The sequence below is a fragment of the Rhea pennata genome, chromosome 9 (genome assembly GCF_028389875.1).
Source record: "Rhea pennata isolate bPtePen1 chromosome 9, bPtePen1.pri, whole genome shotgun sequence".
NCBI lineage: Eukaryota > Metazoa > Chordata > Aves > Rheiformes > Rheidae > Rhea > Rhea pennata.
In genome coordinates, this window is record NC_084671.1 from 14,802,293 (window position 1) to 14,828,168 (window position 25,876).

The 25,876-nt window shown below is 35.4% G+C and overlaps 1 protein-coding gene across 6 annotated transcripts in view; it reads right to left on the reverse strand.

Annotated features, from left to right (window-relative positions):
• The window catches only part of ATP13A3 (ATPase 13A3), a 60,598-nt gene that overhangs the window by 19,828 nt on the left and 14,894 nt on the right, over window positions 1-25,876 (reverse strand). For 3 of the 6 annotated variants that reach the window (XM_062583262.1, XM_062583258.1, XM_062583259.1), the window contains exons 3-15: window positions 16,975-17,068; window positions 14,909-15,082; window positions 13,956-14,126; window positions 13,554-13,624; window positions 9,804-9,884; window positions 8,322-8,391; window positions 7,369-7,503; window positions 6,369-6,441; window positions 5,471-5,602; window positions 4,212-4,391; window positions 2,489-2,646; window positions 1,600-1,788; window positions 543-604 (exon numbers count right to left, since the gene is read on the reverse strand). In XM_062583262.1, the coding sequence (XP_062439246.1) occupies window positions 543-604; window positions 1,600-1,788; window positions 2,489-2,646; window positions 4,212-4,391; window positions 5,471-5,602; window positions 6,369-6,441; window positions 7,369-7,503; window positions 8,322-8,391; window positions 9,804-9,884; window positions 13,554-13,624; window positions 13,956-14,126; window positions 14,909-15,082; window positions 16,975-17,068 (1,590 nt within the window). Of the gene's footprint in view, window positions 1-542; window positions 605-1,599; window positions 1,789-2,488; window positions 2,647-4,211; window positions 4,392-5,470; window positions 5,603-6,368; window positions 6,442-7,368; window positions 7,504-8,321; window positions 8,392-9,803; window positions 9,885-13,553; window positions 13,625-13,955; window positions 14,127-14,908; window positions 15,083-16,974; window positions 17,069-17,858; window positions 17,909-21,485; window positions 21,525-25,876 lie in introns of those variants that run through there. The other 3 variants (XM_062583257.1, XM_062583261.1, XM_062583260.1) reach the window with 3 other exon arrangements.

Here is a 25,876-nt window from a genome sequence, read left to right on the forward strand (position 1 = left end):
CCAATTCAAACTGTTTGTTTAGATTAACAGAAGAAATTGACTGCACAAGTCTCTTTACATGTATTTTCACACATCACCAAAAAGAGATTAAGACTCTAGGCTGTAATCTTCAGAAATACAGTCACAACTTCTGTTGGCTTCTTCAAAAGTTCTGTGTTAATTCACTCTTTGGTTAGATTTCCTTGCACAGAGGCCTCTTACCACTTTGCATGTGACTCAATTAGCTAAGCCATTTCATTTTAATCACCCAAAGAGTCATTACTTTAGAGGGTAGAAATAAGGAAACATGCCAAATTTAAACAGCGTCACTTCTCCATTATCAATCTAACGGGGTCTGGGACTTTAACCAGTTAAATTCTGGTTCACAGACTGCTAAATGTTACTAACTCTTCATTACTTCCAAACCATACTTTCACTTGCATTCTTACAGCCCATTACAAATGCAAATATTTGAGCTCACTTGAGTCTTCCATTCTATTCAGCAGAAGCTTTTAAAGCACAACCAGGTATCCTGTTTGTTATTAACTCTCACTTATCCTTACCGAGCACTTTCCACCCGCTGAATTCCCCAAAGATCCAAACCATCCTCAGTAAGTGTGCCAGTCTGAAAAACATATCAAGGGGAGTTGCAGAAGAAAAAACCTTCACAACCAAGTTATCCTCACATAAAGCAAAAATTAAAAGGTAATAATCCAAACTACAGCTAACAATACATTTCATTTTCACTTTAAAGAAATAAAGATTTTAGAACAAAAAACTCAAAATATCTTCTTGGCTTTTTCCTAATAACTAAGTTCCAGTTTTGTGAAATACCTTTTTCTTTTTTTAAAAAAAGCATTCAAAACAATCATGACCTTGCTCAGGAACAGGACAAGGGAGACAGAGCAAGTCCAAAGGTGAGAGCTCGCCCCCTCTGTCTCTGAGGGCAGGGGTGTGTACACACATGTGCAATCTATGAAAGTGCTTTACCTTACATTCCAAAAGGTTCATGCTTTGAAAAGATAGCAGACCCTAAACCCTTCAGTACCAATTACTTACACAGTTAAAAACAGCAGTTGAAACATATGTACCAGGGAAATAATACATTTAATGTAGATACTTAAAATCTTAGATGAAGATTTTAAGAGGGAAAGGAAACTTGATTCAAGAATTAGCTGAAAGAAAAGGTTTCTGGCTAGCGATATTAATGTTTTTTATTATTTCTTAGCAGAAACATGACTGAAGTAAACTTATTTGACTTTTCATTTGAAATAAATGAAAATGAGAAAGCCTGACCTCAGACTTAAACCTGAAATTTTCCAGAAGTCTGTGTGCAAAACAAAACTCTTGGGAGTCCCCTACTCTTTCATTTTTGAGGCGCCACTAATACATTAGAACTTGGAGTCTTAAGATAAGAAAGGAGCTTCATATTTTAAGAACTTTTACAGTCTACTCTAATAAAGTAAGTGAATTAACTGATGGCAAACACTGAAGACCTGGAATAAAACTGACAAAACTTACTCCAAGGTAATTAATTTCACTGTAGTTACTACTCTTTTCGGATTTTCTTTTACTGTTTATTCCACCTTCCAGATACCAAAGTTTCAAAATTCAACCAACCTTATCAAAACACACAAGATTCAGCTGGCCACAAATATTTATCCTTTGTGGGCTGATGCAGAAGATGCCAATTTTTTTCAAGCGTTTCTGCGCATAAACAATGCCAGCAGTCATGGCAGCAGGGAGTGCTGGGGGCACTGTGATAGTGATAATGTCAAGAGACTCGATGATGATGATATGAGCTGGAACCTGCAATAAAGATCAACAAAGTTAAGGAACAAAACCTGCTACTTAAAAGATTCACTATCTCACTGAAGTATTACATCACTGTTAAAGGCAAAAATCCATGCATCGCTTTCCCTAGCATAGTGGGTTCCGGAGGGCCCAGGAACTACCATGACCTTCACCAATAAGCAGCCATGACAATCCATTCCTAAAATATCCATAACCCATAACTAAGTGTTCACTCTTCCTCCTGCAAATACATTACTTAGAGTGACTAAAAAATACATAATTCTTCAGAGAGAAAAGAATTACGAAGCTGTCAAGTAGTTTGATTTCTGTATTCCCCCCCTGCATCATGATTTACATTTTCATAATGTAAATTATAATTTTATAATTTCATATATACATTAAAACACACATTTTATACATTACATGTCCAAGTGCCTCCAACTGGATATCAGTCACATGGTACTCAAAGAATCTAGAAATTGGGTCAGTGGAAATTGAGGCAACAAACTCAAATTCCACTGTAGTATAGTCAAATTCTGTAACATAGTCTGCAATTCTGCTAAGCCTTCTTGAAAAAGACAAATTTTTCACTTCGAAATAAAGCATTTCCACATAATTGTTTCTCAACATCTGAAGACGTGTGTTGAAAATTAAGATCAACTCTTTTCTAAGATGAAGTAGTTGTGGACAAGAATACAGTGAAATGAAGACGTACCTTGTTTAAGATGCTATTGACAACTGTGTACAGAAAGCCAATGCCTGCCACCACTACCAAAGACAGGAGAAACAGATAGGCATCTCTATAGAGTTTAAAATCAGTTGGCTTTGGATACAGTATAGAGCGAACAAGTTGTCCTTTAGCAGTGCTAAAGCCTATAAATAAAAAGGAGTAAGTATAAACAGCAGCAAAACTATTCAAATATGTTCAATACGTTCATGTATTCAAATACAAATATTCAAAAATATTGAAATACTTCAAAAACCTTAAGCTACTTATTTCATTAGGACAGTTTCTCAATATCTGGTAACAGATATTTTGCAGTGCTGTAATTAAAGTGTACATGACACTAAGTGTTTCTGTGTTTTGGAAAGAACACATTGCTAATACAAACTAACTCCTCTTTTACAGACGCAGTAAATACTCAACTGGTTTGGGCTGGCAGAATTGGCTGTATAGCATTTCGCTTCTGCTCTGCCCCTTATAATGCAGAGCTAGCAGGTATATTTATTAGATGCCTAATTGTGCCAGTCCTTGTGAAACGAAAACAAAGTTTGTTAACAGAGATCAACTTAAAGCATTTAAACAGTAAATGTGTATAGATTCCTCTGACAGCCAGAAAAAAAAAAAAAAAAAAAAAAAAAAAAAAAAGATTCAAGGGGAAAAAAATAGTGCTATGAATCGTCTTTTGGAGGATTCTCTTCTCTTGATCACATTATGACACCTAAGCTAGGAGCAAGGCACTTAAGCGTCCTGGAGACAGATGATCAATAGACAGCCTGGAATCCTCCTTAAACCTTTACCTTAACACCTTGAGAGGCCAATGTCAGTGCTCGAATTTTTATGTGGAACATTTTGTATATGTTTACACTTCAACGAACACCTCCTTGATAACACCTCTCAATCAGCAATCAGACATCTTTGCACACAAGCATACGGAGTTATGCTCTCCCAAAAGCATTCCAAAAACTTAATTCTGGAATACCTTCACCCTTCATGGCTTTTTTTTTTTTTTTTTTTAAAGTAATTCCATGACAGTACTCGAAAATTGCTTAAAAAACAGTTTATTCAATGCTAAGTTATTAAGTCCAGTTCTCCTGCAGTGGATTATAGTTTACCATGTATTTTATGGTGATTTTCTGAAGACCGCCTTTGAAAAACAGTGTACCTCAACTACTTTAGTCTGTGCAATTATTTTTAATAGAACACTTGTATTAATCTAATTCCAAACCTTTAAAATATAGTATGTATAAGCACTGCTGTGAAAAGGACTATATAAATCAAATTTTTAAGCAAACACTGGTATTTACTTTCACAAAAACCACAGACCAAGAAAAACATCTTGCATTGTCAATGACTCCAGTAAATAAGAGATTTACCAGACATTCTCCACCACCACGTATATGCAATCAAATAGTGTGCTAAACCTTTGAATAACAGCATACATCGTTCAACCAAAACATTGTAAACACATCTTAAGAGTTGAAAATGCATCCAGCTAGGTTTTAAATCAAGGCTAAAGATTGATTCACTTTCCCATTTGCCAGCTGATGCTCTCCAGGCCATTATCTAGTTCCCTTACTGTTGTAAAAGACATTATTTACCATATTATTTGGGGTATAGTCATTTCCTCAAGATTAGCAACATTCAGTACCACACTCTGAAATACACCTACAAAACTGGATAGTATGTTAAAGGGTGATAAACTTTAAATCTATACCTGTTCTCACTACTAGAGCTTTGACTAATTCTCCAGTATAAAATCGTGTTTGAATTACATTGGTTCCACAGAACAAAGTATGCCGTTTATGCACTTCGGGACTGTATATTTCATCTCCCATTGCTTTTGGATCTTCTGAAGGATTTGGTAGATTAATCTTTGTGACAGGAACACTTTCACCTTAAATGGAAAAAGAATCTCTGAGATCAAATATGAATAGTCACTTTCCTCCACAATTTCAGGAACATTTCAGTAGAACAACATACGACTATGCTACTACCCACTTTACTAGCACAGAAGCAGAATTAATGAAGTCATCTGCCCTATGTAACAACTATAAGACAGAGACCAACAAGCTGTAAGGAGAGACCTATTACCCTCAACTTACCAGATTCCTTGTCCAAATTCTTATTACTATTCTTTCATTATTCTCCAATACAGATTTTCTGCCTTTTACCCTCATAACAGATAGGTGCAAAATATAGTTCACCTAAGACAAGCTTCCTTCTCTTGCTGCAATGCTTCACCCTATCACTCAGAATAACTAGAAGCCGAGGGAAATTATTTTTAGATCCTTAAGTGACTGAAGGCTAGGGTAGCAAACAATTTTATCAGTTACTAGCAGCAGCAAGAGGCTCAATATATTCAAAGAATGTAATCAACAAAACACAGTAGAGTATTGGAACTATGATCTTCTAAATGCTGCCAGGTTTGGACAGGTTTTCCAAGGAATAACAAAAGGACCATCCTACGCACAATAGCTATCCTTCAACTACTTCCAGTCCTTGGTTTCAGGGTATGCAGGCACAAACTTGAGATAATCTCTCTCTCTCTCTCCTTTTTATTTTTTTTTATTTTTTTTTTATTTTTTTTTTATTTTTTTTTATTTATATTTTTTTTTTTTTTTTACTACAACAGGACATTCTACTCACTCTTGGAAGCAATTAAAATTAGGCAATGTTTTTTCCAGAGAAACATACTACGTAACTCATTCAGTCCTGATCCCAGTAACACCATCACACCAAAAAGCAATATAACAAACTATTAAGAAAAAAGCTTTCCAACAAGGAACAACATTCATTTTTTTGAGTTGCCAAGCAGTACTAGGCAGCAATAGCAGATAAGCAGAAATATGTAATTACAAGAGATGTATTTCACACAAAATAAACATATCCACTTCTGTTAGAGCATTATGCAAGCACAAGGTATAAACTAGTATTTTTAGATGCACAAAACAAAGATTATAAAGTTTATCTTACCTGTTAACATACTTTCATTTACAATGCAAGTACCACTGAGAAGCACTGCATCACAGGGCATAATGGTCCCATTAGATGGAATCAGCATGACATCTCCAGGCACAAGGTCAGTGGAAAGGATTTCTTCTATTACTGAGTGTTAAAATACAAACAACTTTATCTGAAAATAGCCACCATCTATAGAATCCTATATGCAGCTTCACAGCTAAGATTCAAGTAGTGACAATTAGGATGATTTTCAGTTTTATTAGCGGTATTTCTAAAAGTTGTTGAAAAGATACAAGAGAGCTACTGATAAACAGTAACTCACTTCCATCACAGACTAAATTCTCTGAAGCATACATATTAAGTTTCTCATAACACATGAAAGGAGTCAAATTTATACAAAAACGTATTAACAATTAACTCAAGTTTGGTATAAAGGCATACGTCCAACACAAAGGTACATTTTACGCAACAATTTGTCACACACCAGAACTCAAATATCTTCAGTTGCTGTGGTATCCAAATGATACCACAGGAGTATTCAGGGATCACCTTGCAGTCCCCTGCTGGGTATTAAGTTGTAATGAAGGAAAAAAAAGGGGGGGGGAATTGCAATTTTTTGACCTAAAATTGCATATGACGATATACATGGAAAGGTATTATACATGAGAAATCTGAACAGAAAAGCACCAAATCTAGATCAAACCTGATACTGGCTAAAAGACCATCTAGAAGCATATTTCTAAACAGATTACTATCCTATCTTAATACTACTTCAACTTCTCATTTTCCTTTCCAATTTGCTAAGAAATGCAGTTATGTCAAGCTGATCAAAGAAAGAACGGATGTGTACCAACTTGTATATTTGAACTTAATGAACAGTTTAACCTTTCAAACTGCCTGTGCAATTTACCTTGGTTTCCTCTGCAGACAGAAACTCTGACAATGCTGTGAGCTGCTACCATGTCATGTAACATAACATATTGCTGCAAAGGAGGGAAAATGGTTCATTATTCAAAAGCACAGCTTATTTTTTAAACACATATTCTAATTCTATATCATACACACACAAACCACATTATAAATATACATATATAATGTGCTGTGTGTGTGTGTGTGTGTGTGTGTGTGTGTGTGTGTGATTCTTCACTAAGATTCTTTTACAACAAAATATTATTTGAAAATACTCTCTTCAAAATAGTTTAAGAAACTTTTATGGTCAAATAAAGTCTGAGCGTGTCAACCTGTACAGGTTCCTATTCTTACATAGCATTCTGTAAGCAAATATATCTGTCACACATTTTTATAAAAATGTTTGCTCATTAATTAATTCACATACAAATACTGCAGGTTTTGTTTATGAATTCATATGAGTTTTAACAGTTGTTTTAAAACAAATTTCAGAGAGTTACAGTTAACGACTTGGAGGTAGCTTTTTCTTCTCTTTCTGGTTTGAATTCAGGGTCTACAGTTTAAGAAATACCACTAATTTCCATCAGTTACAGCTTCTAAATCTAGACAGAAAATGCATCACCAATTTAACAACCTACAAGTGTGGCTGGTGCTCAACGCAGTTTTATTTTTTCAAAAAGAAGTGAATAATGCAAGATGGGATCCCTACTGTCAATACTACTTGGTACCTAAATTTCTGTCCCCAAGTTTTATTTAGGTGAGGTGGTGTCTTCTCTCTGAGGAAGCAGGCAAACCTACTGACTCAAGAGCATGAGAAGTCACCAGAGATGGGTCCCAAACAAAACTCTAGATCCAAATTCTTTCAACTTGGGAGAGGGAGAACAAGGTAACAAGATTCTACATATATACCTTAAACTCTTAAACATTTGTAGCCGATTTCAAATCAAAATAAAGCTGTAAATGAAGAGTTGAGATGATGCACGTGTTTTCTTTGAACTTACCTTTCTAATGGTGTAGAGTGAGCTAACAATGGATATTACAGACATAATCACAATTGCTAATGCATAGTAGTGATATTCATCAGTGATCCACAATATCACACTGAACAACTGAAAAACGTAAAAAGGATTGAGAACCTAGAAAAGTGACAGAATATTAGGATTAGACCAAAAGATAATACGCAATCTCAGTCAGAATCTTTCTCTTTCATGGAGGAGGAGGAGGAGGAGGAGGAGGAGTTCAGTTCTTCGTACATAAACACTTTTTTCCAAACAGCTCCCTCTTTTTTCACTACCTGCTCAACGTTCCCCAAAAGCACAGTTCTCACTAGAATAGCACATAAGTGCATACCTTTAAGACTAACATTTTCCCCTAAACCTCAAAACAAATTTATAGGAAGATTTGATGCAACTTAAGTTAGGATTCTTAACTTTGGACATTTCATTTATACTTCTCATCAACAAATGCACTGACATCTCAATTTTTTACATCATAAAGTCAGGTTGGTTTCTTAATTCAAAAGGTTGTACCATGTACTATTATAACATATAGACTTGAGTAACTGATTCAAAGAAAATAGAACAGGTCAAGCAGAGTATATGAAAGAACCCACTGGATGCAATGAATATGTTCTCTGGCATATTCCCCTGGACTGGTAATAGAGAGAGAACACAGCCAGTGGTTGCATGTTTGAAATAAACAGCAAACAAAAACAAAACACCCCCCCACACACACAAACAGGTGCCTACTCTCTCAGGCAGCTGTGAACCCTTAGCTTCTAGCTAAGAATTCTCCTGAATTCGGAGAGATCAGAAAAAGGCCAACATCACTTTGATTTACAGTGGTGAGTTTTAGGGGAATGTTTCTTTATTTTACACAGTTATCACTATTCATAGACCAGTCCAATAGTCCCTGTATTCGAACTAACTTTTAATGATATACCTAAAGATCTTACCTCCTTAATCAGAAGCTTAAAAATGGAAGGCACTTTCACAGCAATTTCATTTACTCCATAGAATATTTTTCTGCATTAAGTAAAACCAAACAGACACATAAAACTTAATCATTTTGAAATAATTCTATAAATATGAAAAAAGTGTAAAGCATTATTCAATATGTGACCCTTTTAATTATCACATTTATTGTTTCAAAAGGAATCTATCAAAATTAGAAGTCTATCTAGTAAGATGCTACACATTTCCAACAGGAAGATAATTATTTCCAAGTTTTAAAGTAACTTAGTTTTTATGTTCTTTCACAATGTTTCCCTATAAACTGTGTATAGTTCCAGTGTTACTAAATTTCTCGCTCAAAAACCAGTATGGATTTCTCATTAACTTAAGCTCAAACGAACAAGAAACTCCTACACTATGCACCATTAAAGCCACATGTAAAACATTTTTCTCAGACTTAAGTCTTCTTTATACTTAACTTTTGTTTCTCAACAGGAACGCTCACAAAGTTAAAAAAGGTATGTTAATAATTAAAATCAATTATTTCTTATCAACTAGAATTTAAAACATGAGTGACATTTAGCCCCAACCAACCACAGACAGATCCACGCAAGCTATGGAACACCCCTCTGCAGCTAACTAAGCTTCCATAATGAAATTCAAATTCTACAAGTTGGAAAGTTTTAGCCTTATCTTCTCAAAATAAAAAATTAGTTTAGCCCAGTTTTGCTGCTTACTTGCATCTAATATTCTTTATAACCTAGTAAACTGCCTCCTGTCATAGTGGCTACTAGCCAATGAATCCAAGGAAAGCAAGAAAGCAAGAATGTGATCTCTCCCCACATTCCCTTCAACTATCTGCAGCTTCAGACAAATGTGATCTTTCCATTTAAAGAGTCCTTGATGGACTTTTTTTACCATGAACCAGTCTATTTGACTTTGAATCCATACGCACTTTTCAACAATGATAATTTGTTGTGGCAACAGTTTCTACCACTTAAAGATACATTATGTGGAAAAACACCTACTTTTGTTTTATATCTGCTGCCAAGTTTCACTGAATGCCTGCCAATGTCGAGGACAGCAGCAAATAACTGCTATTACTATTTTTGTACAGATTTTATTTCAGTTTTATTTTAAGTAGAGTAAAATAAAGTGTCATAAATACATTCTATTATTAGTTTCAAACAACAGTTCCCACTCCCTTGCTCAGTGTAGGATCTATCATGGGAAAAGTAACCCAGCTCAATTTCAGAGACTAGTTCCTATCCAAGACGTACAGGAAAAAAAACTCTGCATTTCATAACTTTTAAGTTTTGGTTTAGTTTCCAAGGCAGACCTACCTAATGACAGGTTTCTCTGAGGAAAGGTTAACAGCATAACAGCTTAAGTTTTTACCCTTAATTTTCTTCCACTTTTTGTAAAACCTTAGGAATACAGATAATATCATGAAAACAATTTTTCCTCAAATACTGTAAAATTACCTGTAATCATGGATCGCCTTTGTCAATCCTGTGCTGTGTTCATTATGAATTGAAGAACAGAATGTAGATTCATCTAGCCCCCTAAAAGAAATGAAAGCAATAAGTTATTTATGAAACCTGAGATGTAAAACGAAGCATTCAATAACTTAACTCACAACAGAGGTCTAACTTTTTTTGTGTCATGTTACGAAAGAACAAAGTCAGCCTATTGATTATTGCTTTTCTAATTGTTTTTGTCATATAACTGTAAATACCAGGGAGACATTAAAAGCAATCTTCTCATTGGCATGTCTTGCTCTGAAAGATAGTCATCTTTTATTTTTATTTCAATGAAAGTTCAAATAAATTTCAGGAAGGAAGGAAGAATTCTAGGATAACTGGCATTCAAGGTTAAAAAGTGAACAAATTTACATCATATTGTATGAAATCAATATGGATTCATATTCCAAATTATTTATTTCTTTTGCCTCTAACAGGTACTGAAAGCATTTCAGAAGCACTACAAAATTCATCTATCAAATAGCTCTATATTGAAGCTATTCGGTAGCACCTTTTTATTAAAACTTGATTCATAAATAGATAAGGTACAGTCTGCATTTCAAGTAATTTCTCAGCACTAGAAGGCTATCATCTTTGCATAACTTACTGATACAGAAGAAAATACTATGACTTAGAAGATCAAGAGATAAGAGAGTCTGTTTAAAATATGTTATCCTGTTCTGCAGATATGGGATCATTTCAACCACCAAACTCACTAAATTGGATATGCCCAATATCCAGGCATTTGCTGACTGAAGTAATGTGGATGCACAAGAATTCTCCATTATCTTCCTTATACAGATGGCTTTTACAGATAACATGACACAACTAGTGCTATTCCATATAAGTCTTTTTACATTGGATATTTGTTATCTACGGAAAATGATTTAGAGCTGTCCCAGTGAAGAAAAACCATTTACTGTGCATAGTAAAAGCTGTTTGCATTCACTAGAACATGGGGAAAGAGCTAGAGAGCCTCACTATTGCAAAGACTAGGATCACTTTCCCATCAAATTGTGCTATAAGTATATAAAAGTAGAATGCAAAGTTTTATGAAACAGAAACTGAGCTCTGGCCACAATGTTTTTTTTTTTTTCCTTCCCTTAATTCAAGGCTTCCCTAAATATATTTCAAGTTTAAGAATTTTAAAGTTACACTTTTATATCAATAAACATACAATGCCTTTCCTCCCATTCTATCTCAATTCAATTTTCTTTTTTCCTGCCTAAAAGAAAACTAACAGTGAGTTTAAGGAGAGCTCCTAAAACTAAGTGCTATACATGCAAATATGCATACCTGTGTAATACTCATGCTACTGAAATGCTTTTAGCAGGATAAGTTCTGTGTGTTGTATCAGACATCAGTCCCTAACTGCAGTTCTCAACATAGAGATAGGCCTTATCTGTCCCTCTACTTTCCACTGACTGATACAGACCCAGAGCTGCCTTCTGTTCTATTCTAGTCACTTTCTATTGTAGTATTTTTCAGAACTTCTCTAATTTTTGCCTGCAAGGGCACCCTGTGCACCCATAAAGTACTCATCAGTTCACTCAGATTCAGTTGATGCTAGTTAAAACAAAGGAGACATACAGGGTCAAAGTTGCATCCTTTTTGGCTATATAAGCAAGTCAGATTTAATTTAAGAACAATTACACTTACATTTCCTGTGTTTGAAACTGATCTTAATGCTAAAATATTATAAAAAGTACAATGATCATGAAATTCAAGCTATCATAACCAAATCAGTTGCCCAGAAAAACGTAATTTACTTCCCACTTGTATTGTGATAAGTCTTCAATTATGCTGTCAAACTATTTTGCTGTTTGAATACTTGCATAATTCACTGCACAAAATAAACTTTGAAATTATCTTTATTATGCAGTGTTGTGCTTATGCCACAACTAAAGCTGTATCTCTAAAGCTTTCCCTTTCTTTTGAAGTGAATTGGACATGGTTGTAGTATTAGAGGTATGGTTATGCAAATCATATTGTAGGTTTAAAGCTGTATCTCTTTCCTTGTGGATTTTACTACAAAGTCTACCCCATCTGTATTAATAAACAAAAAAACCTACAATAAAAAAGCTTTAAACTTTTCTCTAGCTTTGTGCAAGAATGACTTAATACTGTCCCAGTCTCAGGAATGTCTCAGATATAGCCATTTCTCCTCTTTATTATCTGTCTGCTAAATACTGCCTTTCAGCTCTACTACGGTACCTGACTAAACAAGTGGTCAGGCTCAAAGGTTGCTAACACAAACAAATGAAAATTTGGCATTTTAGCAGGAATGCAATTGACTACATGCTCACATAACTTCACAGGCATATCTGAGATGTTTCAAGGGCTTATAACTCGGCTGAGTTATCACAGAAGCATCAAAAGGCGGTCAAACACCAACAAATGCCAAATTTCAAGTCACTGTTTTTAGGGGAAAAAAAAGCTGTTCTTTAGCATTAAACATATGAATTCATATGAGTTTTCTCTATACCATTTCTTAACAAAAAGTAGTAGTTTTTCCTCTACATTTTTTAAACTCCTCTGCTGAAAATACTTCATTTGAACAGTTTACAGAGTTAGCAACAGTATAAGCAAGACAACAAGACCCTGTAATGAAAAATGATAACCATCACTACCTGAACTCCTCTAATTCATGGGAGGCTTAACATTAAAAATGCATACAAGGCTTTTAATTATTTACAGATGATCCAAGGCCTTTCCACCCTCCCACAGGAAGGCTTTTGTTTTATAACTGCTTGCATTATGAACAGTTAGTTTCTTTAAATTACTGAGAATTTTTCATACTGTTTGCATGTCCTTTTTTTGAAGGGCAAAAAACATTTGCAGACTACACTCTTTTTAATGGAATTTTGGTTATTTTTTCTTCTGTCACTAGTCATTTGATTTTGCTCCGTATTAATGCTTGGACTTACATTTCCATTTGGTGGTTCAATGCAGCGAACACTGATTTAAGTTTAGAGAAGTTGTATCTTTGATCTAAACTTCCTGTTTTAGTAAGCAGATGTCAAAAATGGAGATGCTTGGTTTTGCATTTATTTAGTACTATAGAAAGAACTTATCAGTAACATCAGAAAACAGAACTTCAATCTTGGTACCTCATTACTGCTGGATAAAAGTAATACAACTCTTGGCATTCAATGAGTACAACTACTACTGCCCACTAAAAGCTATTTTCCATCAAGGTGAGACATCTTTTCCTGTGTTACCTGTTTTGTTACTAAAGAGGCACCAATTTCTACTCAGCTGGATTAGATGTAGCAGCACACACGTATACAAATTTGTGCAACTACTTATTTGGTGAATTCCCCTCTTCTGGGATACTCCTTTGGGGTCTTGCTCAGCAGCAATGCAAAAGGCATAAATAATTCCATCAAAAAGAACATTTTTGACCGTTTATAAGAGTACAACTGCCAGCTATCAAATACTGTGATTATGTTATTTAACATACCAACAGACATAAGCCTATAGTGGCATGAAGCCTGTCACTCTACAAAAGTCACACTCAGTAAAGGTAGATTAACCAAAAATCTTTCTAAAAGTTACACAAAGTTAAATCTTTCTGCTCTCACAATGACTTAGAGAAAGATTCAAAGAGCAAAAATGACTAGTCAGAATAAGATTAACATCTTCACAATTGTTTTAGGCATGTTATATTTCCAAAAATGCAGTGTAATGCAAGAAGAAAAATATCCTTACCGTACAACATCAAAACTTTGAACTGAATCACTCCAGAAATATTTCACACTATGATGTGTGAAATAACGAATCTGCAAGGAAAACAGACACAGATATTAAACTGGCACTGCTTAAAATCTTTCTTCTGACTTAACAGATTTTGAACAGTGACAGAAAGTCAATTTAGAAAAAAAAAAATACTATGACAAGAAAACTAGATAGCTTACTTTCAGAATGATCTTTCAAGCATTTCACAATCTCCTGAAAGACAAGCTATCAAGCAAGAGATTTGTGCTTCACTCAAAGAACCAGTTAGCTTTTTGGTCAAACTAAATCACATGTACTGCACTGTGTGTGCTCACACTAGATACTGCTTGCAAAGGCTTTGAAACTTAGCGAGTGCAATACTGCAGGTCTACTTACAGGCAAATATTTTTTCAAATCATTTTTAATCTCTTCTGCAGAAGTTTCACAGAAGTGAACAGCATGGCCATTTGAAACCTTGTGTATAATAGGTTTAGGACTCTGTAAAGAAACAGCTCCCAAAGAAGGCATAACGCGAACCTTTGCACAGAACCATATCTTGAATTCATCCTTTAAAAAAGGAAAAAAAAAGGAGTTAAAACAACATTTAAACAGTGTTTTTCTACAGTTGCTGTAGTAATGTGTCAGCAATAAATGACAGACTATCAGTCTCATATATTAGATATAGATGATAGGTCCAAATTAGTATTAGTTACCATAAAAATACATTTCTTTCCACAATTACAAAAGTTTCCCTTCTGCACTAGAAGATTTTAAAGCAATGAACCTTGATACATAACTTGGAAAACCTTAGTCCTTTCGTAGGAACTATGGTACTACAGTACCTTCAGCTAGCTGCACCTATCCTGCCACCTCAAATAATTGTGGACTGAACATAAGATCACAACCAGTGATTGCACGCAGCAACTGCATAGGAAGAATATCATCTGAGATCAAGCCACACTTGCATTCAGTTTCACATTAACTCAGCAAGTTTAAGCTTCTGTTTGCTGACCAAGAAGGATCTGGGGAAAAACCAGAGAACCACCAAGCGTCAAGTAATGCAAACAAGGTATACATTTTGTAACCCATGATGACGCAAGTCTTTTATTTTACCCTTAACAGCTGAAAGCAAAGACCTTTTCTTTTCATCATGTCCTCTGCATACAGCTGTCAGCTTTCCCATATAAGCAGCAAAGCTACATACAATACAGAGGAGTACAATTCGGCAATGATAAAAGGTAAAATCAATCTCCCTAGCAGGTAAGAAATTGTGTATTTCAGCAAGCAGCAAGAGGGATACGAAGTTACTCTGGACTTGCAAAAGCGCCTTCTCCTACATATAGACTTACAGTTGTTCTCAGCAGAACCACTCCACAGTCTTTGAGCATAGTCCTTTTGCATGTTGCTTCCACACGCCACTTAGGCATCCAGTAGAGGAGGAGGAGAAGAAAGCCTCCAGAACAGATAACTCCTACAGTAACTAGCACCAGCTTCCAACGGCACAGATCATAACCATAGATCTCCTGTAAGGAAAGAGAAACATGTATCAATGATCCTCTTGATTGCTCTGGCTCGGAAGTCAACATTATCTTTTTATAGACGGTGGTAGACAAAAGAATTCAAGTTTCAAAGTCATTTTATCCTCCTTTTTTTGGTGGGGCGGGGGGGGGGAGAAAGAGGAAAGTAAAAAAAAAAAAAAATCACTCGATGGTGGGGGAAGGGTGGTGCAAGAAAGAAAGACAGCTGTTTTTAGTCAGAAGTAAAGATTAATGAAACCTTCACAAAGGCAAAGCATGCACACCTATTTAAAATAGTTCATTACAGGACCTGCTTCTTCTCTGGACTGCTCCTTAAAGACTTAGATTGTAATGTAACCTGCCCTAACTCTCAGGGCAGGTGAGCAGTATTTTTTCTCCATGACTGTGAGCAGTAGACAGCAAAACCTGTCTCAGGATTTAAAAGCAAAAGGATATTTGGCTTTGCAAATGTTGATTTTAACTTACTAGCATTTATTGGCTAGCATATATAGTTTTGAATTACTAGTACTAACAGATTGCCATAATACCTTCTAAATAAGTGTGTTTAAATGTTTTAGTAGAACTAGATTATTTTGCCTGCTGTTTAACAAGTAATGATAATGTGAAACATAAAGGCACTCCAGGCAGCACTCTCAAAGGTTATATATCTTCCCAAATGGAAAAATCCTCTTCCCTCATTAAAGAAATCCTTTAAGTATCAAGTGCACTTTGGTCAAAGGCAAGCATCAACTTAAACTGGTAACAGCCAGGAACAGAAAATAATTCAATGCTTTACCAGATGCTCTGTTACATTCTTGAATTTCACAATATATCATTAAATTATAGTTCCTGCTCCAAAACAGCAGCAATTTCCCATTAAGTCCCACCTGTATTGACCATATTAACACTGACTTTTGCAATATCTTTTGTAATTTTCATTAAACGCTACCAGAAATTCATTTAAATAACTTTAGTAAAAGGTTTTAAGCTTGTTTTTATCAGCTGAGAAAGCTACAGAAATGGTGACAAAACCCATTCTCTCATTTTTACCCCCAAAGCACTGGAGAAAGCATTTATTCGTTCTTAAAAAGTAGGAGAGGTTAATGCTTCTTCTCAGGCAACACAAAATTAGTTTCCTTAAAAAGCATTTATTTTAGTGACGGGACTCTAACCAGCTCAGTTTTGTTTTTTGTTGCAAGGCTTAGGCTAGTCTCCATCTTATAGCTAGTCTAATAAAGAGCAATTTTTCCTAGGCGTGTGCAAGAAGAGCAATTCAGGAATTCAATTCGCAGGAGTTTGCCATTGCTCAAAATAAAAATACCAACACATTCCATATATCCCTTGCTGTATCTAAAAATGGACTAGAAATTTAAAGATCAAATGCCATTGGTTTCCTCTCAAAGTTAACTCCTATGACTTCCAGGCCGAACAGTAAAAGATGGCATGCCGTGGCAGGAAGTAAAGTTTTAATTATGGAATGGGGAATCTTATCTGCACAAACTCACCAAGAGCATGCACAAATACAATTAGATTACAGAGAGTTTGCCTGGTTTCAACCACAAGAAAAAGGGTCTAGGATTTGCAGAAAAACTGTGTTTCACTGCTATTTTCCTTTAAATAATGCTATCAGGTATCAACAGCTGATATCTTTGGGACTGATGACCTCAAAAAATGCAGCCAACGCAAAGGCTTCCAGCAAAGAAGTTCCCTTTCCCAGTACTAGGTTTCATAATACCAAAAAAAAAAAAAAAAACAAAAAAAAACCCCACACTTTTATAAAACTGCTAAGGTATTTTAAATCGAGACAGTCCATCACCTGAGCTAGTATGCCACCTCTAGGAAGAAAACAAATAAAAATGTTTTTTTACTGTAAGAAATCAGACAATAGAATTAATTACCATCTCCTCCTCCTCTGCTTTATTGACAAACTTCTTTTCTTCTTTCTCCATGTTTAGTGTGATATGGAACTTCTTAATTTGAGATATGGAAGACCTTTAACAACAAACAATTAAAAATTGAAGCAGTATTACTGATCTTATATTCAAGTCTTACAGTGTTTTTTTAGTGAGTGCACAAACAAAATGCAGGGACAACTTATTAGCCTTAGTGTAACCTCAGCAAGTGTCCTAAAGAGTCAAAAAAAAAAAAAAAAAAAAAGTCCTGCTGTTCAAAGTTCACCTCTCAGAAAAAAAAAAAACATGAATTAAAATATAAATTAAAATTAAAGCTTCATCTAACCTTCATGTGGATATTCATTTGGTTGCTTTTCACAAATTAGATATAGTTTAATTAATGAACTTGTATCCCATTTCCAGAGGGCCATCTACCATAGTCAAAATACAGAATAACTAGTGCTACCTGCCAAAGCAGGATTCAATATCATTTGCTGCATTGACATGAGTAACCCTTGCTTTTATTACTGCACATTCACAAATACCTCTGAAGATAGAGCTTACTAACATAGTATTTAAGTGTTCCTCAAATATTAAGGATTCACATTCATAGCACAACTAGTAAAAAGGCTATAGTAACGGTAATTTATCTGGCATGAAGCTGTCACAAAAAAAGTTAAAGTGAAAGCCATCAATGTAATGACTTCTTAAGTTACCCAGAAGACTAGAACGCAACTATTCAAAATACTTAGCATTATGTAGTATTATAATTAAAGTACAACTGTCACCAAGGACTTTGCTGTCATTAAGTCCTCAGCACATTCACAAATCAAATCACCACATCTCAAGCCAGGCACTCTGAAAATAAGGCCCTGATTCTGTACACTTACATTCATTCAGCAGGTCTTTCCTCTCAGCTCCCACAGTTAAACAATCATTGCCCCTTTGCATGGTTTCTGCAAGTTATAACCTTCCTTCTAAATACGCCGAGAAATGAAGCAGAAATCCAACAGAAAAGGTTTCCTTTGCTACATAAATCTGAATCTTCTTAGAAATCTACTCCCAGCAGTAAATAAGGTTCCAATGGGAAAAATGCATGCTCACAAAATTAAGAACTGAATGAAAACACAAAGGTCTCAGTTACAGGTGAAATAGCATTTCATAAATTGAGTGCTTAATACAATTTCTATTTTGTTCTGAATCAAAAAGCTAATTTGTTAAAACTGTCCCCTTTGATAGAAATACCAGCTCACTCATTGTATTATTAAACTGATTTTCTTTTAATTACTACCCAATACTGAACTATGAATACCTTCCACATTTTTGATTAATTTGGGAATTGGAAGATGTGCACCAATGACACAACCTTAACTATTATACATATCATGTAAGTTCTTAAATTTTTGTTTAAATTGCCACTTATCTTTACTAGAGAGCTTTTTTTCTGAGGGGAAAAATATATATGGAAGCCACTTTAAAATGTGTGTACTAAATCTATGCAAGGTTGCTAAGAAAGCTCATGAGGCTAATCTTTGAACTAAGGAAGTCAAAAACTTTTATGCACACGGCACAAGTCACATTTTTTAGAAGTTGTAACTGGAAAAGCTTTAGGTACTCAGTGAATTACAGTTCTAACAGAGGTCACAGCTCCATCAGAATTACTCTATTTTTCATACGTGAACTAGTATGCTCTTCAACAAACATCCATTTGTGTTGTGCACCGCAACATCAAAATCTGTTGGGGCACAGAGAACTCAGCTCCTGAGGAGTACCCCTAGCTACAACCATACTTGATACAAACGTTACATCTAGCAATGGTGTAGCCAGCATGTTGAAACAGGCACCTCAAGGAGCATCAGGGCAACAGGAAAGAAACATAGCTGCTTTAATCTGGAGCAGTTTCACAGCTGGGAAGGAGCATCAGTTGCCAGTCTGAGGCAACACAACGGGGAACCTCGGTGCTTGGACCACCAGTAACAACTCTCAGGACTTAACAGGCTCTTTGAACGGCTGGGCAGAATCACCCAGGGAGCACATGAGGAACACTGGAGAGACTATTTCTGACTCATGTTATTAGCTCTATCTGCATTATTTCATATAGATTCACTTACTACATAACATTCAACCACTATACACAATCCTCTGTTTCACATTCTGCTTTAGTTTTCCATATTAAGCTCAAACTCTCAAAACCAAAATTCTAACCTCAGATCATTAGAGATATTTTCCTTAGTTGATGGACCATGAAAATTGCAATTCAGGAAAGAACAGTACTTTTTCCTCAAACTCCCTCTTTCAGCACATTGTCAATCTACTTCATCATCAAGAATTCAAACGCCTAACTGCCTTGGATTTATTTCTCACCGCTCTGTTGAAAGTTTTATGGTTGAACAATAATACCATGGGTGCCATAGAGCCGCCTTCATTGCAGGCAACTTCAGATTGCTGGGTCAGACTGAAGAAGTGGCAGAGTTTCAGCAGCTCAGGAAAGACTAGCAATCTGTTTATTCTTTACTTCCTTCTTTCCATAATATGATGAGAAATAAAAGATGTTAATGATTTAAATAAATATTTAAGTAAGTATTTAAATACAAACCTGGCACTTTTCAAAATACCACTTACTGTTACTTGAGGGGGGGTTGAGACACACAAAAAGCAATTTGGACTTAGCCATGTTGGAATAGAAAGTGCCTCTGATGCAGAGGCTGCCAAATAACCTCTCTCCGGGATAAATTCCCTAGAGCAAATACCTTACATCTTACTTTCCTTTTTCTATCTCTTGGCTCATAAAACAAATTTTAATATTCTGAGCTACAATCTACTTGAGTCAGAAGGGTGTGAGACCACACATCTATAGCCATGTAAGTGTTCTCTTCAGAAATAGGTTTTTTTTTTTTTAATTTATTTGGCAAGCAGAGTGAACAACCCAGTTTCCCCATATTGTGGATGAGGGCTCTAGTTACTGCTAAGTTGTGTGGGAGAAATCAGCCTTCTACAGAGAGCAGCTCCCTGAAACCACCTAAGGCAAACAGACCCCTGCAGAGAGCCAAGTTTCAGTCTCCACACTCCACATTGGTCCAGAGTGGCAGCTGAGCAACAATTTTTTCCACAGCTCCAGAGGTAAAGAAAGATTTCAAAATTCACTTCAAGTCTTTGTCTGTCTCCACAGTTCCTTCTTCCACTCTCCATTTAGCAAACCACAGCAATAGCAGCAGTATTTTTCCCCTTTTAAAGAAAGGGGCCAAACCCAATACAGTGAAAGTTAGTGCCCTCCACGGCTTTTACACTTGCATAATTTTTGTTCCCTGAGCTACTATTGCATTATCTAAGCATACTCCAGTGTCAGAAAAGTAGGAAGTATCCAAAAAGTCAGTGCAAAAAGTCCAAGTGGTGAACTGCAGTTCAAGAATGAATTCACTCACATTTTTAGAACAGCAAAAGTATAAAATAACAAACAGTATAGAGATCAGCTGAATAGTCTCTAATTTTAATATATTTCCAAAAGAACAAGTTTGAATCATAAGCTTAAGGAATAATTCTGCAACTTTAAAGAAGTATGTCAAAATCAATTTAAATTGCATTTGCTGTTTGCGTCAGTCCTTATGAAAAAGTTGAGGCTGAGACAGCACCTGCAGTTTCAGTCAGTCATGCTTTAGAGCTAATGTAAATCACAAATTAGATCACAGGAAAAAATATGCCATTGCACAGACTTATAAAGTTGCATGCACTGCTGGTAATGAAGAAAGAGTTGCATTTTATTCTGATTTACTACATTAACATTTATTTCTTGATCTACCCTGACTAAACAACCAAGATGCCCAGTAGTTTCACCAAAATATTTACTGGCAATAAACATTTATCAGTAGAACAAAGACATGCAAGTAAATTCATGGCATAGTTATTTAGGAAAATGTTGTTGAAGAACTAGAGTCTCAAATAATCACTATGCCTAAAGAGTTCTGCAAATCATAAAGTACTACCAGCTCATCTGAAATCAGTTTTCTAACATTTGACATTAAAATATTTCAGTTTGATTTTTCATTCCAAGTATTATTTGTGGGGAAGTAAAAACATCATCCTGTTCTCTGTAAAATTTGTCCCAAGTCTGTAATTCTTAAAAAACTAATTCAGTTGCAGCATACAGAGTTGCCAGTTTATTCTTCCAGTTCTTCAGTTTAACTGGAATTTCATAATCATAATAGAAAAACATTAAGGCTTGGAAAAGACTACAGCTACAAAAGAAAAAAAACTTCCAAAATGTCCTGCAATAACTGGGTAATTTAAATATCAAGTTTCTTGGATTAAAGTGTTTTAATTTTGACATCTCAAGGCTTTAATAAAATCCATGCACGTTTAAAGTAAAAGCTACCAAGGTGTTACATATATCCATTTATGCTTCTCATCATTATTTTTAAAACACAGGAATAATTATGTTTACAAACCTGTACTTTTAAAATCCCCTATTTTACTGTTTTCAGATATCTAAAAACACCGAGGTAACTGAAAGTTTCTCTTACCAACAAGCAGTCCAGCAGCCGTCCTCTGCACTTGCTTTTGTTATCATGAGGTAGTGAGGCAGTTCTTAATAACTGAGACCCTATCTACAAGGGAAGTCCTGACAAATGAACTATTTTGTCTGAAATCTAAAAAAAGTCTCCAAGGGCTTTTCAAACTGTTATCAAAAGATTAACATATCAAAGAAAATTTGGCACTGCTTGTTTTTTTTTTTAAGCATGTATGAACAATTGCAATACTGTAATTGGACTAGTATAGAGAATATGCTTCCAAGCATCAGACTGCTGGTACAGCTCATTCTATTCAAACCACTAATGTCTCACAAGAATCCTACAGACATAATTTCAGGTCTATGTACAAGTCCTGATATTACCCAAACAGCTAAAAGCATATATGCTTCTAACCAAATTCTTCCTTTTATTTACAGCAGCATCATACTCAGTAATTTTATGAGACAAGACAACAAAATTCATTTTAAGGTTCAAGTCAACATTAAAGGTAGCAGCTAATGCACCCATTTCTCACACTAAACATTTTATAATTCACCGCAGACTATAATGAGGTGACCACACACAGCAAATTAGAAGACTTTCAGAGATCTAGTTCTAGAAAGCAAAACATGGGTCACTACTTCAATGTTACAAAAATACACAGAACTTACTTTTCTATACTATACAAGAATGAACTGGCACTGCTTTGACAGAATATAAAGGGCCAAATGAAAGAGAAAGCTATATATTGAGATATGCAGGAAAAGGTACAAATTTAAAGACCATATAGTTTTAGACACTTAAGCAGAGGAATTTTCCACAGCTCCCTACATAATGACTTCTATTAAATACAGAGAACCTTGACTTTTTAAAGCGAGAAGATTATAGAAAAAAACACACTGATTTGTCTAAAAGGAGACCATGACATAGCACAAACACGAACCATTTTCCTGAAACCTGATGTCTCAGTAATTGATTAGTCTGCCTTTCTTGGGTCTAAAGGGATCCATCATGGCACTAGCATTTTTAAGGGTTATTGAAATGTATATTCTCTGGAATCCAAAACACATGGAAAATGATAGGGAAAGAAGAACAGTAACAGATGATAGTTATCTAGTGTATTTTAAAAGGTCAAAGACTATAAATTCATTGTATTAGCAACAAACTATTAGCAACAAATATTCTCCATTAAGAGACCATTCACAGCTTTGGAACTGAATATTAAGTTTCTATGTAACCTGGTGCCATCACAAGTCTTTCAGATTTCTAAATTAAAAAATATCTTGAACAGTCATTCTTAACTGTCAGTAGTGCCTAGTGCCTATTGCATAGCAGTCATTTTATTTAACTGTACCTTGACTAGCTGTCAAAAACAGAAAACCCCTGTTCTGTTCTGAGAATAGAAAGCCAAGAGTTATTTCAGTCTCTGAGAAATTAAAAGTTTCTGCACTTTAGAGCCATACTTCCAAACCTTGGTCATGAGAAGCAACCAACCTACCAAGCTAACAGATCCTGTAAAGGCAGTATTTATTTCCAGTAGCCTGTGTTCCAGCAGCCATTTAGAACACTTTTTCCTGCATTACAGTAAGGGTTTTCAGTGTCCCAAGCAATGGACCTGCAGAAGGCAAGTAATTGGTTTATATATACAAAATACTAATCAATGCTTAATCTCTGCCATACTAGCAACTATGAAATTCAAGAAGGAAGAGATACTTAAACTGAGACAGCAGTAACAAGCCAGAAAGATGTAATCTGAGAAATTCTGAAAGAATACATTCACATTTTGAAGAAAAAAACAAAACACAGCATGGGCTATATGTGCATATTAGCAGAATACAAAATTTTACCAAGAGATTATCAGAGGAAAAGTGTATTCTTTCAATCTTTTAGAGAAGTCAACTTTCTGACACTACCCTATAGGGCTGAAGCATCAGGTGCTGCACAAGAGCACTTGCAGCTCCAGGAGATGGTGCTTTGGCAGAAGGTTCTGCATAATTCCTGGGGGTCCAGCCCCAAAGGATGCTTCAAAATCAACCAATTACAGTCCTTGACTTGAGGAAACTTAAAGTGACAATACTTCACAAAAAACCTCTGAATATTGAAGTGTATTTCAAAATCTGAACATGTCCTATGCATATAAAACATAGTACTCTTTCCAGACTGACCACAAAAATAATTCTTAGCAGAAAAGAAATATATTTGTTCTTGATGCAAGACTTCCATCACTCTCCTGATAGTGAGCACAGCCTTGCGTGGCCGATGCTGCTAAACATTAATGCAGACTAAGCCATCTCACTATGTTGTTTTCAACATACACATAATATTTGACCTAATAATGTCAGAATTTCTAGCAGCAGGTGAAAGAACTATATTAGATATAGTTTTAAAGACCATGCTCTAGAAAAAAACCACACTTACAAATAGGGCATTAAAAATAAAGAGAAAAGTCTTATCAGCTCATAGCTCCTGCCCATGCAAAAAGCCTAATGAGTTCCACATATACCTAAAGAATAGAATCTGCAGCTCCGAGTTTAAATGCACTATACCAATAAATATACAGAGAAGGATACAAAGGCTAAGAAGGTAAGGAACATATGGGGGCAATACACAGACAAAATGTTTAGGAGAACACTCTTCTGCAACTGTTATTACGTAATATATTGCACCTTTAAAATAAACCACCCCAAAAAGGCAACCTTAAGTAGAAGGTTTCAAACTTCAAAGAACTAAGACCAAACATTCAGAGCCCATAGAGGCTTGAAGAACTTTTTCAAATTTACTTTCCAGTCCTTTTTCTTTACATAAAAGATGCAACAGCACTATACTCAAAAATAACATACTATTTCTTAATTTTTTTCCATTGGCTGCTTCCAAAGATTGGCAGTACCTGCAGCCATCTGATGGGGGGGGGGGGGAGGCCATTTTTAAACTCACTTGCAATTACAAACACTAGCACTTGAGTTTAAGGGATGTATGAGTGCCCTGCTGACATCTACATTCTCACATTTTTTCTCTCAACAGTCTTTTATCAGGATTTATCTATCCTTCACACTCATTAGTCAGGGTATCTCCCCAAAGGGAACAGCTTGCAAAGGTTTCTAATAGCTTCTCAGAGTCTTCAGAAAACTTCTACTTGCCACAGGTGCACCTAAACCATGCATTTTCACACCACTCATGTGCACCACTTATGTCCCACCAACAGTGACAACTTCCACTTATTTTCTGCAACCACTAGCAGCCATGGCTTGCAGCAGGTGGGATTATATTACATTCTGGACAATGTCCGTGAGCTGTGGCAGAGCGCTACAGACTCTGCACACCATCTGACATGCCTGGTACCACGCACAAGACCCCCTCTTTGCCTGCCCTGAAATACAATACAAAAGCATGTCACTCAAAGACCTCATCAGAATCAAAACAGAAATCACAAACTGTGCCTATCACACATCTTAATGGAAATTCTGCAAACACCACATTTGAAAATGGGACTCTCAAACATAAAAAGATTATTATATTTTATTTCAACATACCCTACATGAGCTTATATGAATTAATTTTAAATTATCTGCAAAGCTTTGTGTATCAGTTTATATTTTTATATGCATGCATTATCCTAAATCAGGTTAACACACCAAAGGGATTCTCCATGAAAGATGCCTTTAATTGGAGAAATGCACCTTACAGGAATGAAAGTATTTTGCCATTTAGAGTTTGCCAGTAGCTAGCGGCTGCACCTTTAAGTACAAAGTTAGCCACATAATGTACAATAAATGTTAGAATAGGACATACAAGCTGAAAGAACTACTGAAGAGCTAAAAATCTTCCTGCTATAAAGAGAGTTAAGTTTATAATTTGTACTACAAACAAAGCTTAACACTTCAGTCAACTAACCAAGCTCTAACAATAAGAATGACATAATAGTTTAATGAATACATGGAAATTTTACAAGTACACGAGCTAAAATTTAACAAAGCCCTCCACTCAATACCTATTTTATCACTTCCCATCTTAGGCTTTCTCTTATAATGCAAGCTTTTGTTTCTGTGTTTAGGCTTAAGGAAGACCATTGTATCCAACAATCACCAAACCAAAATTGTATTTACATTTGTAAAGTGTATTCTTTGTAAAGTATACTTTTTGCAGGCTGCAATAGCAATTGCAATGTTTATAGCAAAATACATGCTACAGGAACGAAAGATAATTCTACATCCAACTAACTCAGTATTGTAATTTGTCATGATAACTAAGTTCAACAGCCAATATGTTTTCCTAACTCATTTTCTAACTGGTCTTCAGATCTTCACTTTCAAATCACTAAAATTTGTTACTAATGCAAGTAAGCTCAAGTTGAAGATATGCTAGAAGAGAATTTAGAAAATATGTCAGTCATTTCAAGAACAACT